This window comes from Rhinolophus ferrumequinum, chromosome 17, assembly GCF_004115265.2.
Source record: "Rhinolophus ferrumequinum isolate MPI-CBG mRhiFer1 chromosome 17, mRhiFer1_v1.p, whole genome shotgun sequence".
Taxonomy (NCBI): domain Eukaryota; kingdom Metazoa; phylum Chordata; class Mammalia; order Chiroptera; family Rhinolophidae; genus Rhinolophus; species Rhinolophus ferrumequinum.
Genome location: NC_046300.1, coordinates 40,714,168 through 40,730,964, shown reverse-complemented (window position 1 = coordinate 40,730,964; position 16,797 = coordinate 40,714,168). Strand labels below are relative to the sequence as shown.

The window sequence follows — 16,797 nt, the reverse complement described above, 5'->3', positions numbered from 1 at the left end:
AAACCAAAGCTGAGAAGGTGGTGATGGAATATCGATTGGTGGCTGACTTCCGGAGTTAGGAAAGTGGTTTCTGTTTAGGAAACCAGGTGTTTGCTGGAGAAGGAGGACGAGGGAGGAAAACCACACCAAAGTAGCTAAATATTTCCCAACTTAACCAAACCCATGTTTCTGCCGCCCCTTGGGCCAAATTGTAATGCAAGTGTTTAAAATTTAGCCTTTGTATTCTTTGATACTTGGGGGACATCTTGGTGGGGGGGGTCCATTTTGGAAACCAGGCTTGTTCCCCCCCCTCCAAAGCCCCTGGGGTCTGGCTTCATGCCTGCAGTACTCAGCTTACACACTAGGTGGCAGTGCCCACCACCACTGCCACCGATACCACCATACCTGACTCAGCCACATCAGCAATGTCCACCCCTTGCTCTTGTGCCATGAAGCCCAGGATGGAAAAAATTGCGAAGCCAGACACAAAACTGGTACCACTGTTCAGGCATCCCAGCAGCATACAGTCCCTAAGTTACACATATGTCAGGGAGCAAGTTAATTCACAACACAAGGAAGCCACGCTCCCTACTTCTTCTCTTTTTTCTTTAAACATCATCATCATTTCTAAGGTCCACCAGGCCCGCCGGCGCAACACTTGCCTGTACGAGTTGTACTTGTACTTGTTGTAGCTCCCCAGTGAGGTCATGGCCCCCAGGCAGATGGCATAGGAGAAGAATATCTGGGTCCCAGCATCGATCCATACCTATCAGGGTGTGGGGGTGGGTGGCAAGGAGAGAGAGAAGGAGGCATTAGAGCTGGCTTCCTGGAGGAGGTAGAATGGGTTCCTGGCCACCTGGCAACTGAGGACTGCACCTCAAAGTGTGCAGATTCTTGATTGCAACTGGAGTGTTTGTGCTGAAAAACAAAGTGCCTTTCAAGATAACACTGAGCTGTAAGGCACCCCAGAAGTTGAAGAAACCCCATAGTCACTCAGTATCAGGATTAGAGGATGGGCTTAGAAGCTAGATGGGTCTGGATTCCAACTATGGAATCATTGTGGGCAAGTAAATATGACTCCCGGAGCCTCAGTTTTCACATCTGTAAAATGGGATCCATGGCCCTGCCCCGCAGAGCTATTTTAAGGGTTCAAAGAACAAAGATTTAACCCAGTGCCACTGGTAAACCTGTAAGTCAAGGCTGCTGTCATTACTATAATTGTTATTATCTGGGGACCCTAAGTTGGAATGGGGAGGAACTCCCTAATGGTTTATGCAGGCAAAGCTTCTCCCCAGAACCTTTATTAGGCAGATCCTAATGGCCATGAAGCTGCCATCTCAGCTGTCCTCTGATGCTGGCCGAGCCCCCTCCCACCTACCTCCTGTCGAGGACAAGAAGACAGTGGGGAGGAGGCCCAAAGCGGTAAGCAACCTGAAGGCTGAGGATCCTGGGGACAAAAAATTCCTTAAACGCCCAATAAAATCTCCCAGGGTTTTCTTCAACCCTCTGTGGTCAAGCGGCTGAGTGCCAAGAGGTGGACATTCAGTACTGGTCCCTCAACCGGCCCAGAGGTCACCAACTCTGAATTCCATCCAGGGCCAAGGAAGCCAGCAGCTCTCCCACCCCCGTGATGCAGCCCTCTCAGCTGCTGTGGGCAGAGGCCAGGTGCAAGGAGAGCCTAGCTCAGAAAAAAACTCTCTCTTCCCTGGCGCAGTGCCTAAAGAAGATTCTATAATTGGCCTGCCTCAGGAGTCCTCGACACAAAAAGATACACACACAGCTGGAAGAGCCCACGAGCATTGTGAACGATCCACCACCGCCCAGTGGAAAAGTACTAGGCGCTGATGCCCAGCTAGATTTGTGTACCCAAGAACCACAGCCCTGGGTGGGAGGGAGGACAGAGTGCCCCAAAGTACCTGTGGGTCCTCGAGGCGGCTGATGTCAGGGTACAGATAGAACTTGATGCCTGCGCCTGCACCGGGCAGCGTCAGGCCACGAACCAGCAGCACCAGGAGCATAGCAAATGGGAAAGTAGCTGTGAAATAGACGACCTGCGAAGGACAAGAGGGATTCAGCGGGGCCTGTGGCATCATCTGCTGCTGTTAAATTCGAGCATCCTTTCCAAGGTTGGGGTTCTGGAGCCGAGCTTGCCATTTCACTTGCTGTGTGACCTTGGGCATGTTGCTTAACCTCTCTGGGCCACAACTGCCTCACCTATAACCTGGGTGTAAGTACCTGCCTCATAGATTTACTGAGATTCAATTTAAAAACTCCTATAAATATTTACTAAATATCGAGGCCCTGGAAATACAGTGATAGACAAGACAGAAAAAAATCCCTGCTCTCATGGAACTGACATTCCAGAGGGTAGAGATGGAAAATGCAAAATAAGAGAATAAACTATCAAATGTATATAAAAAAAGGCTTAGTCCAGTGGTTGGCACATGGCACTTAGTTCATATTAGCTAACATTACAACTATTAGTATGACTCATGGTTAACAATCAGGTAAGTGTGGGTTCAAATCCCAGCTCTATCCCCTCATTTGCAGTGTGACCTTGGGCATCATGCTTAACCTCTCTGGGCCTGTTGCCTCATGTGGAAAATGGAGATAAGAGTAATAGATGGCCCTCATCAAGAGGTGAGGTGAGGATTAAATAGGATGATGCTTCTAACACCATCAAAAGCTGCCTTCCTGACACTTAGGTGCTCAAGAAATGGGACCTGTTATTGACTTTGTGATTTTGCAGGAAGCACACAGGAACTTCGGGGAAGGAAATGAGGCCTCTAAAGTCTCTCACAGTCAGGATGGGGAAGGCCCTCGACTTCCTTGGGGCTCTGGGAGACCCATAGTCTTCTCTGAGTCACATAGCATGTCCCAGACAGACTAAGGTCAATGCAAGGTGGACATCACAGATGACCCGGGTAGGTCTTTCCATCCCCAAGGGCTTGCCCTACTTTCTCTTGCCTTCTCCTGTCCTGAAAGCACAGGTCTCCAAACATCCTGTGGCCTCAGTTGTTGTGGATGGATTTTCCCATCTTTTTCTTCACCATGAGAAGATTCCAGACAGAATTTATGCCTAGAAGGAGCTCAAAGGTGCATGGCTGAATAGATGGTGAAATCCTGATACTTCCAGCAGGGCACTGGCTGAGCAAGGACTCCCCAGGCACAAACCCGTGTCATGTTTACAGTGCCCCCAAAACTGGTGCGCTGGTGGCCTGTTGATAGAGGAACTGAGGTTCAGCAGGGCTCAGACCTGCCCAGATCATCTGCAGAGCCCAGGATCTGCACCCAGAGCCCTAAGACTGGCTCACAGAGCCCCTGGCTTCTTCTGAGGGCCTGGAGGACCGAGGAAGTGGAGAGGAGCCACTGCATAGCCAACACACCCATTTTACAGGTGAGGAGACTGACACCGAGAGCGGGAGGAATGTATCTGTGGTGTTTGGGAGAAGGCAGCACCAGAGTACTACAGGGCACTGCTGGGGTCCAGGGAGAGAACAGACACTGACAGAGGGTGACAGAACCCCGGACCTCACCTGGCTGGCATAGGAACCCTCAATGGAGCAGAATTCTCAGGCGGCCACCATCCCTGAGTGTAAACAACTAGAAAGGGGCTTTGGAAAAGGACAAGAAGGAAGCTCTTAAGGCCTGCCTGGCTCAGCTGCCCTCAGGCAATACCACCAACCAGCATTTATTGAGCACTTACTGTGTGCCTGGTGCTATTCCAAATGCAGTCACTTCTATACATCGTTGGTCCTTCCCTAACTCTTTGAGGTAGGTTTTATTATTATCCCCATCTTGAAGGCAAGGAAATGAAGGCCCAGAGAGCATGCCCACATAGGTCACACAGCACTCACGTGGCAGAGCAGGGACATGCCCAGAGCCTGCCCTCGGGTGACAGCACAGGGCAGGAAGAAGCCCTTCCACATCTGGCCGTTTATTCAATCCTCCCAAAGAGGGAGGCTGCAGTTCCTGACAGCTCAGGACTGGCTTACTGCACGACCTTCAGCAAGTTACTTGTCCCTCCCTCTCTGTGCTTCATTTTCCCCCCTGTGAAGTGGGAGGCTCAGACGAGACGAGACGAGCTCTAAGGTTCCCTCCAGGCGGGGCTGGTGGCGTGGCCAGGAGGGTCAGCTGGGGGTTGCCCAGACTAGGGTTCCTTTGCAGCCTTTGCCGGATCCCAGCTAGGTGGCTCGGGAGGAAATGAGTGCTTACCGTCGCTCAGTGCTGGATAAGCTCAGTAACGTAATGAGCGCTCAAGAAACCTCAGCGGAGAGTACTCTCCTATTGATCCAGTAAGGCAGTGGGCCTACTCCGGCCTCTGCCACACCCTCCCCGGATGCCTTTTCTCCCTCAGGGCCTCAGTTTCCCCAAACACTCTTCTTTTCTTCTCTTAAGGCAGAGAACCCTCACCATTTCCCAAGGACAAGGCAGACGTGGAGGGTGGGGGCAAAGCAGGAAGTCCCAGAAAGGGTGAAAAAAGAAAACCAGAGTGCCCCCACAGGCTGCTCCTCCCTTCCTGTGGACAGGACCCCTGACCAGTTCCCACCTCTGGGCCCAGCGTGGGCCACACCCGGGGCTGCGGAACAATAGCTGCTGACAGCAGGCCATCCCTAGAGAGCAGCTACTTCAAAGCCGGCTGGGCCCCACTGGGCTGGACAACCAGGCTGTGGCCAGAAGGCTTTGTATCAAGGACACAGGACACCACCGGGGGATGGGGGTGGCTTCCCTTGTTTTTCTGTATTTGATTTGTTTAACAAGCACTTAATGTAGCACTTACTGTGCGCCAGGCAGTACACTAGGCGCGTTATACGCATTAACTCATTGAATCCTCACAACTTGAAGAGGTAGGTGCTATTGTGACCTGCATTTTCTGATGAGGACACTGAGGATCAGAGAGGTGACATCAGCTGCCTGGGGTTACAGATCTAATAGGTGGCAGAGGTGGGATTTGATCTAGGCCAGCTCGGTCCAGGGTCTGGTATCTTGTGTGTGTTACTGCGTTCTTCCCCAAATCCAGAATAGGACAGCCCCCCACCTGGTCACAGTCTCTCTCCTCAGCTGCCTCTTTGCAAAGCCACCCTTGTTTTGCAGAATTTGCTGCTCTGAGGACAAGCCCCTGAGAGCCATTCTCTCAACTTTTCCATGACTCCCCCGGGATCCTTGTGGGAAAGGCTGATGCCAGCCGCCACCAGTGGGCCTCTGGCGGTGGCCCAGCAGGCCTTGCCACAGGACATAGTAGTTTTCCATTCTTGCTGGCAAAGCTCTGTGGCTCCTCTGAGCCCTCGACCCAAGTGCCCTGTGGCCCAATTGCTCTGGAAACTTGCAAGGACAACTCTTCCTCATTCTCTAGGGGCAGTGGGGAGAAGGTAGACCGTGAAGCAGGAGGGAGATAGGCTAGTCTCCTGCTGCCATGAGCTTCCACTGAGGGGGAAGGTGTGGCAGGGGAGCCATGGGTCGGTGCCCAGTGCCTAAGTAGGTCCTGAGGGTCCTCACTGCACCCCCGTGTGTGGGAGGGTGGGGGAAGTGGCGTTGCTAACTCATTACACACAAGGGGAAAATGAGGCTCAGAGAGGGAAAGGCACTCACTCGCCCCAAGTCATGCAGCTTGGAGTGGGGCAGAGCCGTGTGGCTCTGACTGCCACCCCTGCTTCACTGCTAAGCTCTGAACAGAAGAGCTGCCCTAGAGACTGGCAATGGAGAGGCACAGCCTCAGCACATGTTTATGCTACGTCCCCTTTGGGTTCTCGGGGCTGTACTTCCTGTGTGAGCATCTGGACTTCTGTCACCTTCCTAAACCACAGTGGCCGTGAATCTAATCTGTGGCTAAGGCTGGAAGCCATGGCTAGAAGTGGGTGGGCAGGCAGGCAGGCAGACCGAGCTCCAGCCTGTGTTTGTCTTGGCTTCTTTGGGCTGGCCCAGGCCCTGCTATTGTTCTGGGAACCACGCCTGCCCCTCAGGGGCCTGGAGCCGCCTGAGGAGAAGGTTGTCTCTAGGGGCAGGCTTGGGGAACCTTTGGCAAGTCACGTCTTCAACTGGCCACAGCTGTAGCCTGGAACCCTCTACTTTTTGTGCTGATTCTATTCTCCTGCCTCCTTCATTGTGTCTCAAACATTGCTCACTGTTCCTGGTAGTCATCAGCCTCCTCCGTCAGACTGGAGGCACCTCAGGGCTCTGGGTGAGACACACCTCAGGGCCTTTGCACTAGCTGTTCTCTCGCCCTGGAATTTTTTTCTCCTCCAGATATCCACATGGCTCATCCCCTCACTTTCTTCAGATCTTTGCCCGAAGTCACCTTCTCAGAGAACCTTGCTGGCCACTCTATTTAACATTACACCTACCATTCTCCATTCTCCGTTGCTGCATTATTCTTTCCCATAGCTCTTGTCACCATCTTACTCCTATATATGATACACATTCACCTTATTACACATTAACCAATGAATCTGTCAGTTCTTGGACTGCAGGGATTTTTGTCTGTTTTCTTGATCCCTGCACATCCCTCAGCCCCATCTTACAACAGTACCTGGCAAATCAAGAGGCTCAAAATACATATGAGTGTCTAAGTAAGTGATCACATCTCCAGCATTGCTCGGGACCAGTGCTCCATAGAAACTTCTTGAGAGACTCATGTCTACGTGGGGAAACGCAGGCAAGGTGAGGAAGGGATTGGCATTTACTGCACAGTCTGTGCCAAGCATTGTGCTGGGTGTTGAACCCACCTTGTTTTAACCCTCACTGCCATCCATTTTCTAGATGAGCAAACTGAGGCTCAGAGGTGAGGGAGTGACCTTGGACAAGTCACTTCCCCTCTCCCAGTTCAGTCCCCTCATCGTCTAAAGAGAGGTGGTAATGAAATGGAATATCCCAGGTGGATGAGCTCCAGGGAGCTGTGGAAATAACTCAAGCTGCCCTCTTCCTGCTGGTCCTGGGGGGGATGGTGTTAGCTGGGGGTGTGCGTGTGGAGATTTCTAAAACCAGGCCTGCTTCCTTTCCATATTGGGTTTAGGATCACCGCGTGGTTCTGCCCTGAGAAACAGGCAGAGGGCATGGGCGCACAGGCCCCCACTCTAGCATCAGCCCTATTCGGCCTCTGTAACCATGGGGTCCCAGACCTCGCCCAGCAGGTAACTGCTGGGATCTGTTCAGATCCATGATTTTACCTAAGGGGCTTTTCAGCCGAGGAGAACACAGTTCTTAATTCTAAATTCTGGTGCACACAAGGCCCCTTCTCCAAATGGCTTCACGACCACCCATTGCTGTGCCTCAAATGTCACTTTAACATACTCTTTTGACCTTTGGAGTTTTTAATCTTAGAGATTGTCCCCCTATCAAGATGCAAATGACAGGGGGAAACGATACATCAGGGGACACATCAAGGCAGATCAAGCCAATACCTTCACTATGGCTTAGTGCCTTGGGTTCACACCTGTGACACCAGACTCTTCTGCACTGACTTTGTCATCAGAATGATCATGAGATCAGTCAGTGTCTTGACTAGCAGGTAATTGTTCAGCTTTAATTGTTAACACAGAACATTTGAGTTGTAGGCTAACATTTTCATTATTGCCAATATATCTTAATCCTTAATTATAAGCTAACATTTTAATTATCAGCTTCCGCCTTGGTTAATGGCTAACATCCTAGTCATCTTATAACATATGAATCAGCAGTAAATATTTGAGTTACAGCTAACACTTTGGTTAACAACTAACATCTTGGGTATGAGCGAATGACTTAATCATCAGTGAAAGTTTTCCGTAAGAAGCAATGTCTCAGTTACCCGCTAAAATGTTGGTGGTAAGATAATTCAGTTAATTTGACTTAGCAAAAGTCCACGTCAGTGCTTCTCAAACCTCAGTGTGTACCTGAATGATCTCAGGCTACTTCCAATGCAGGTTCTGACACTGTAGGTCTGGGGCCGGCCCACGGGTCTGCATGTCTAACAAGCCCCCAGGAGTGTGGATGCTAGTAGTCACACTTTGCAAGGCAAGGGTCCACGTTGTCTGTTAAGAACTGGGAATGCACGGAGTTGCCGAAACACTCGTTACCAGCTAACTTGTTGGTTACAACCCCAACATTGTTTATCTGCTAACATCTGCACTACTGCCAACACGTCGATATGGGAACCAGTGGTACATGGGAGCTTGTGCAGGCTTGAGAGAGCTGACCGTTCAGTTATCGGGAATTCTGCGAACTGGCTGTTGAACCATCAATAAACTTGAAATCAGACATGGTGGGAATCTTTACATCATAAAATGGGGAAATGCTACAAACCAGGGCTTTACTTGCTTTTGGAGGACTGGCTTATCAGCCCACATCTCCTCCTAGGTCAGGGCCCGTTTCAGGCAGGAAGGCCTGTGGGGCAGGAGGTGCTCTTTGCTGAGGGCCAATCTCCATGCGGCAGAGGAAGGACAGAAGGACTACTCACTTTCCCTGTGGACTTGACGCCCTTCCAGATGCAGAAGAAACAGACCAGCCAGACGAAAAGGAGGCAAAGAGCAAGGTCCCACTTCAGCGAGCCGGGGTCGTCAATTCCAGAAGACAAGCTCAGCACGTTGCGCCTGGAAGCAAACAGAGCCACAAGTAAGTGGGGCCCAGCCCCAGGCAGAGGGAGCCGAGGCTTGGACTCCATCGGGGTTCAAATCCTGGCTCAGGTGCTGCATTTACATGAATGACATGTCCTCTCCTGACCCTGGAATCCTCACTGATCTCAGGAAATAGTTAATCCCTGTGTCACAGAGTTGTAGGGAAGTCAACCAGGGGATGAATTCAGACTCCTAAATCAGGCGAACCTGGGTTCATCCCAGCCTCAGGCAAGTTAAGTAAACCCTTAAGCCTCAGTTTCCTCATCTGTAAAATGGGTTCCTATGTGATTGTTTGTCAGCAGACCCTTCTTCCCTGGGTTCAAACTCAGCTCCACTGTGTAATCACTGGCTTTGGACCAGTGACCCAACCTCCCAGACCCCCGGCTCCTCATCTATAAAATGGGAATAGCTACCGTTCCCCAACATGTCCCATGCCTCTTATTTCAGTCACCCGTTTCTTATCTGGATCTCACTAAAATGTAAGCCTCAAGGGGGCAGTGTTCTCTCTGTAGCTGTAAAACACCCATCTACCTCCTTCCACTGACTGTTGTTAGGAGAAAACCTACAAGAAGTACTAACTAGAGGGTTTGGGGTTGCAGCCAACCCTCGAGAAACCTAGCAGCTATTCCTGTCAGGACGTGAGAGGCCCAGAGCAGCTCCTGGCAACCAAGCAGTGCTGGTTTCCCCCTTCCCTTCCAGCGTTGTGAATGTCTCGGAAGGAGGCAGGTAGACCATTTGAAGGACACTCAGCATGGGGCAGCCACCAAGCCTGCACAGCATCACATGGCACAGCCTGGGGCTTTGCAGTCCAAGAACCTTGCTGACTCACACAAGCACCTACTCACAGACACACTCCTGAGGGGCCGAAGCCATCTGAAGCCAGGACAGGGCAGCACAGGGAGCTGACAGCTGGGAAGACCATGCAACCTAATGCCCAGAAGCTGTCCCCATTGTCCCAGGGCTCTGACTGCTGCGTCAGTGACCAAGGGTAGCCACACCAAGCAAAGGGATGTCAGCCCTGCACACCAGTCCACAGGAGGCACTTGCCCAACGAATCTCCAGGCCACAGACCACAGGAGACAGGGTGACCGTGCTGCCCTGGGAGAAGCTGGGTTTCCTGTGAATGAAAGTCAGCTCCTTTCTGAGGCACAAAGTCACACTCCCCCCTCTGCTCAAGAGTGCGGCCTCCCTATGTGAACGTCACACTCTTGAGCAGAGGGGAGTGTGACTTTGTGCCTCAGTTTCTTCTTCTGTAAAACATGAACAGCTCCTGCCCACATGCTATTGGGACAGCCTTCCAGACTATGTCTGGCTCTCAGATGTTCCCTGTGGCCAGGGCTCTGGGACTTGCAATGCCCACTGGGCCAGGACACTGTTTCATTGCTTCTCTTTTTTTGTCCATTGAAGCTTCAACATGAGAACCTTGAATAAATCCAAGATTCTCATCTCAACTGGCATTCAAACAAGGCCTTTCTTTGATTCATTGCTGTGTGAACAGCACATGGAACATAATAAAGCCTCAATAAATACCGGTTGAGAGAATGAATGAATGAATGAATGAAAGGACTCAACTGGAGTGAATAGTTAAGTCGGCATGTCACTCTGGTCCAATTCACGAAATATTTCCATTAACAAACCTTAAGGAGGGGCAGCTTTGTTTTTTTTCTTGCTGGTCACCCCAATATCAATGGGCTCCCCACTGGCACCTAGGACAGTGTGTAACCTTGATAATACCAACACCTTTTCAATTTACCTCATCTGATCTCAAATGACTAGAAGTCATTTGTCCCATTTTACAAATGGGGAAAACGAGGCTTGGAGGATCCAACTGCCCACGGACACACAGACAGCAGGGGACAGAGCTGTCACCCTACACCCAGGCCCGTCTTGCTCCAAAAGTCAGTGTCCTCTGGACTCCACCTAACTGCCCCTCTGATTCAGAGAAAATAGAGCCAATACTTGAAAAAGAATCTCTCCAGTCCCTGCTCTGGTATGGGCCAGGGTCATCTGGAGCCTCAGGCAGGGTGATATGGACATCCCCATAAGGCAGGGCTGGCTGCCAACTGCATCCCAGCTGGGGCCCTGCCAAGCACGTGGCTCTGGCGGCTGCAGCAGCTATAGAACAAAAAAGCCTTCCCCGTGCGGCCTCCAGAGCTCGGCACCTTCAATGAAGGCCCAGGGCATGCTGGGCAGCGGCCCAAGGCTTCCTGGTGAATGGGCAGCATCAAGAAAAGCACTTTTCCACCTCCGCACCTTTGCACCTGCTCCAATGCCAAGCACATGTCCTCATGCGTCCAGACAAGCCTTCCCTGATGATCCACAGATGACTAACTGTAGAGTCCCTTCCTGTCCTCTAACACTGGATGTCACCCTCGAGTGACAAGTCTGGCTTGCCTACCAGACTCTAGACATCCCAAGGACAAGAATCTCACAGACAGGCACACAGTAGGGGCTCAGCTAAGGCTAAGGAGGTGGCCAGTCATAAGATGGCCTTTTCTTTTCTCCTGCAGGGCAAGTAGGCTGAGAAGCTAGAAACCCCAGAGCCAGGATTCTGATGGCACCAAGCCCTCAGTAAGTTCACTGACACCTTTCTGCCTTCTCCCACCACCATGCTGGGCCCACTATTGATGGGAGGTGCCACGTCAGCTTGCTCTGAGCAACTGACCAGTTATGGAAGCCACAACAAGGAAACTGAGTCATAACTTGCTTCTCCGTTACTGGTGCCAATCTTCTTGTAGGGTCTCCGATGACATTTTAAGGCACGTTTTCTTGGACCCAGCAATTCCATTCCCAAGAATGGAATTGAAATGGGTGTAGGGTGACAGCTCTGTCCCCTGCTGTCTGTGTGTCCGTGGGCAGTTCCTACAGTTACAGTCACATGTGGCCAAAGGCAAGGTCCACCCCACAGTTGTCTGTAGGAGCAAAAGATTGGAAACCACCCAAATGGCCCATCAACTGGGGCTGAGCAGGCACGGAGAAGACAGTGAATGCTACACAGCCCGTGGGACAGCGGGAAAGCTCCCTGGGTACTGATAAGGAACTCGATCCTGGAGATAAGTAAGTGGACAAAGCACGACGAGGAACAGCATGCATGGCTTGCTGCCTATTGTGTAAAAAGGGATGGATGCATTGTGCTTGAACACGCACAGACTATTCTTGGCAGGGCATACAAGACGCCAGTTGTGTCACTGCCGGTGGGGAAAGGGAGCCGTTGGTGAAGGTAATGTGCACATATCACTGTATACAAATTATTTTAAATTGTAGAAAATGTTTGTAATGAACTATGCAGACATTCTAGGAATGGAATGAATATATCTCATCCATCAGGGGTTGTCATAACAGAGTCTGATGCAGGCTTGGGGCCAAAGGGTCCGGCATCCTTTCCAAGAACATCTCAATGATAGCCATGGAGACCAGAGAGCCTGTGGGTCCATCTGAACCCCTTTTTGAGGGGACCCAGTTGAAAGGACCCTCCACAAGTCCCTTTCTTGTCAGACCCCGGTGGCCTCAGCCACAAAGCAGCAGACCAGGGTCTGTTGGGCCTTCCCCATGCTGCAGGGGGGTGCTCAGTAAACTATAGAGTGCTATGCCCCAGAGGGACGGCCATGGTGCACTGTTCCTCACTGGTGCCAGGAGACTGCACAAGTTACCCCAAATCCGGCCACATCTCCCCAACGTTGTCACCACCCCTGTCCGGGGCCCCACATACCAGGGCTCCTTCAGCAGCCTCCTCACTGGTCTTTCTCACCCCAGTCGGTTCACATTAATCTTTCAATACCCAAGTTAGGTCACCCCTCCTCTCCTCCACATCCTCCCATGGCTCCCACCTACCAGGCCAACAAGGCCCTCCCGACTTGCCCCACTCCTTTTTGCCTCCCTGAATAGGTGACCAAGTATCATTCAGACCCAGGCACCTTAAAGAATGAGGGTGGTGCCTATTAATAACAATACTGGGAAGCACAGGTGTAAATGGGACATGTGTAGGACAAGCTGTTTGCACAGTGAGTGGTCCCCTCTTGACCCTCATCCCCCCACATGGTCACTTTACCTCCTCCATTAGCCACATGGGCTTCTGGAATGTTCCCAGAATAGCTGGAGCATGCTCTTGCCTCAGGATCTTTGAAGTAACTGTTCTCTGGGCCACTCATTACATGACATGCCACACCCTCTTTGGATCTCTGTTCCAATGCCACTCTCCTGGCACCTATATAAAAAGCATCCCTGGTCACTCTCCTTCCTCTGCCCTGGCTTTATTTTCCATCATTTATCATCGCTTTTCTATTATAATTTTATTTGTGTTATCTGTTTCATCTCTGATGACATCTCCATGGAAGCAGGGCCTATGTCTTGATCACTGCTGGATCCAGGATAGTGCCCGGCACATAGTAGGTGCTCAATAGACATTAGTTGAGTAAATTAATTATACCCATTTGGTTCTTGGGGACACTGAGGCTCAGAGAAGTTCAGGAATTAACCTGAAATTATCTAGATAAAAGTCAACCCTTGGCCTGGTTCCAGCCACCTATGTGCCAGTTCCTACGCTACCCTTCACGAAGTGCCCCAGCACCCCAAACTTCCCTGTATCTCTCATACATAGAGAGGAGATGCAGAGGTGAGCTGCATTCTTGTCCAAGAATAGTAATGATTCATTCCAGGGTGGGATCCAAAAAAGAATTGCTTGGATGTCTGTTTTGAGTCGGCCACCCCGCTGCCGTCCAGCCAGCACTCAGAGATGTAAATACGTCCTACGAGTGGGCCAAATCGTTTCCTTTTGACTGCCGGCCAGCCATTTATTGGCGATGGCTCTTCCCTGGAGACTGGTGGAAGCAACAATTATAAAAGAGCCCGTCCGCCCTGAGCATGGGGCCGCACAAGGCTTTCTCCCCCGCCTCCCCCTTCCAGCTGCAAGGGAAGATTGGCTGAGCAGGGCTTGTTTGCAAATATGACTCATTTCTTTGATTCTAATAAAGTCTAATGATACATGCTGAGCTCCCAGGGGGCTCTGGAGGAACCGGGGAGGAAGGCATGGCTCCAGCCTGATGGAGGGCATGCGGCCAGATCTGGCCCCGCCTGTCTTCCAGGGCTGGGGGTGAAGCAGGACCCTCGGGACAGAGGTGACTCCAGAGCAGGATGAGCAGGACAAAGTTGACCAGGGGCAAGAAGCTCTGCTTCCCCATCACAGAGCGACTCAGAGTTAAATGATAAAGCCAGCATGTAATGATTGTCTCCAGAGCCCAGGTGGCTTTCACGGGGATCTGGTAAAGGGCATCTCACCAGCTCCTGCTGAGAACGGCACTTTAGTGGTGCAGACAGGGTGGGCATGAAGAATCCAGGCCAAGAGAAGATCCCATGCGTAAGCTGAGAGTGGGGTCACACACATAGGGCACAATGTTACCCGTGACCGTGGATTTGCCCTGGACTTACAGCTTGTGGGGACGCCGGTCCTGGAGGTGATGTCCACTGTCTGAGACCAGGGCTGGGAACTCTGCTATGTCTAGCTGCCTATGTCACCTTGGGCAAGTCACCTAACCGCTCTGGTCATCAGTGTCCTACCTAATTAGCTATGCCCAGAGGCCCTGTCTTAGCTCTTGAACACTCAAGCCAGGCTGTGAGGTCTTGGGACCATGCTATCTCCAAGTTTTGGAGAAGTGAAGTGACAGCACTGAGGTCATGCAGCTGGGACATGTGGGAGCCAGAGTCAGTCTCCCTGCGCTAAAGAATGGAAGTGTCAGCCACTGCTGTCTACTATCTCCTCTCGTGAAACTGGAGCAGGGCAGGGACGAGCCACAAGGTCCTTCCCTTTCCAGGGCCAGGTGGGAGTCTCAGCAACCATGGCGCCTCAACCTGATCCCCAGGTTGCTCCTGAGCACCCATCAGCATCGTTTGCAGAAGGGAAGGACAGCTCAGGGACCTATATGTCTGATGCAGGTATGAGAAGTGAAGGGAAATAATGGCAGGGATTGGGCTTCAGCTCGAGGGGAATGGACGTCGGCCTTTGAGAGATCCTCATTGCTCTGCAGCCCAATGGGGCACCAGCCAGTGATACCTCAGTAATGTCCCAGCGAGCATTTCTCGATGAAAACCCTGGAGCTAATCACTGCAGAGCTGGTTGCTATTTTCAAGGGAAATTATATAAGCTAAGTTTCACCCCAAAGGGAACTGAGATTCACTGATGACGGAGCCCACAGAGGCCCTGTATACGGTCGTTGCCTAATACAGGTCCCAGCCTCTCTTCCACCAGTGTGATCCTTAAGCAATGGCCAGAAATCACAGATTCATTCAATCACATCAGCCCCCTTCGCATACACCTTGCATGGTTCCCCTTCCTGGAGAGCAAAGCTTACAGGCTAACATTCGGGCCCTCAGTCCATCTCCCTGGCCGCATGTAGCCTATGCTCTGGCCAAACCAATGACTTGCTGTTCCCAAACACTTGTGTGCTTTCAGGATGCATGGGATGTTCCTTCTGCCCACAATGACTTTTCTCTCTCCTTTCAGCCTAGTGAGCTCCTACTCATCCCTCACAGTCAAGCTCACATGGCCCCTCCATTTCCAGGTGGGTGAAACGAGGTCAGAGAGGTGCAGTGACGTGCTGTTCCGTGCTACACAGCCCAGGAGATGCAGACATGAATTCATGAGAGAATTAGCACTCAGTGAGCACTTACTGTGCTGAAACACTTCAAATCCTCTCGGGCTGGGTGAGGTCACAGTATGGGAAATGCCATGAGGGTTCTGAGGTGAGAAATGATATATTTGGATTCCCAGCTGATTGCAGAGATGCAAGGGTAAAGCGGGGAGAGCAATGAGAGGCCAGTGCTGGGGTCTGGGAGTGTGATGACGGGGGTCCCAAGGCGGGGAAAGGGGGTTGCAGTGTAAGTGGGGAGGGTGGTCAGACTCTGGATATACTTTAAAGGGAGAGCCAAGAGGACCTGTGAATTGAATGTGGGATTTCAGGTAGAAAGGAGTTTGGGATGATTCCTAGACAGTTTCCCTAGGGGATCTGCAAAGATGACATGAAAGGGTAGAGGTAAGTCCCTACCACGATGCTTATGAGAGTCAGTCACTCCACGTTAGCCTTCTTCATTTCCCTTCTTTCATGCCCAAGAGAAGGGAAGGCTCTCGAAGGCAGGCGGCTGGACCCTTCTCACCCATGGTGCCTGGCTCAGGGCCCCACTGAGCTGAATGCCCTGGCCCCGCTCGTTGGCTTTAGCCTCTCTGATCACATGGGCGGCAGGCCTGGTCCTCTTGCCCAAGCCTGCTTTCCATCCTCCTCCTCTGTGGACCTCAGTCCTCCACAGGGGTCTAGAAAGAGGGCACGTTATTTGTGGATGTTCAGGTGGGACTCACAGAGCTTTGCTAGAACCCAGGAGGAGGGGGAGCGAAGGCGGGAGCGGGAAGTGAGCACCGGGCAGGCGGCCAGCACTCTGCGGACTGAGCAAGTCCATCTGGATCATGTGGGGCTTGGGAAGGTGCCTGCAGGACCAGGAAGTTCACAATGATAAACACTGTCTTAATGCCTTCCGGGCCAGGAAGGGAGCTGAGGCACTCAGAAAGGAGATTCTGGAAGGCAGGACACCTAGAATCCCCCAGTAGGGCTGTCTCGGGGATAGGCAGGGGAGAAGGCATGGGTGAGGACTGGACAGCCGGAGGACTTCATTCTTACGTGAGCTCCTTCTCAAGAACCCTCAGGCCTAAGATGGCAGGGAGACAAGCAAGGACGATGGCCCTTTTGCAAAAGGGGGAACCATATGGGCATTTGACAGGGGGCCATTCTTACTCCACCTGCAGGCCAAAGGCTGCTGAGGCGCACTTTTACCCACTATGAGGGCACTAAATAATGATGGCCCATATTTATCATGCAGCTTCTCAGGGCTGGCCATGCATGGTCTCCTTAAGGGCAGCCCTACAACCTGGGAGGGCGATACTATGATCTCTCCAGGTACGGGTGAGGACACAGGCCCAGAGAAGTAAAGGCACCTGCCCAGGCTAAAAGCGGCCGAGTGAGGGTTCAAACCCAGGCAGTCAATCCATGCCCGAGACAATGAGGCCGCAGCAGGCACCCGAGGGGCTGGTTGAGTGCCAGTGTCCTGGGTGGGGCAGGCCCTGGGTGATCAGGCTGTGCCAGGAACGGCAGAGAACAGACAGGGCTGTGGTCTCGGGCCCCATTCAAGTGAGAAGAATGAAGTGCCTGCATGTCATTGTCTGTAAACACAGCTCCCCACAGGGTGGGGA

At 51.9% G+C, this 16,797-nt stretch overlaps 1 protein-coding gene across 2 annotated transcripts in view; it reads right to left on the bottom strand.

Moving 5' to 3' along the window:
- The window catches only part of SLC6A6 (solute carrier family 6 member 6), a 78,475-nt gene that overhangs the window by 16,666 nt on the left and 45,012 nt on the right, over positions 1-16,797 (bottom strand). For both annotated transcript variants that reach the window (XM_033133048.1, XM_033133047.1), the window contains exons 6-9: positions 8,411-8,543; positions 1,896-2,030; positions 642-745; positions 385-509 (exon numbers count right to left, since the gene is read on the bottom strand). In XM_033133048.1, coding sequence (XP_032988939.1) covers positions 385-509; positions 642-745; positions 1,896-2,030; positions 8,411-8,543 — 497 coding nt within the window. The remainder of the gene's footprint in view (positions 1-384; positions 510-641; positions 746-1,895; positions 2,031-8,410; positions 8,544-16,797) is intronic.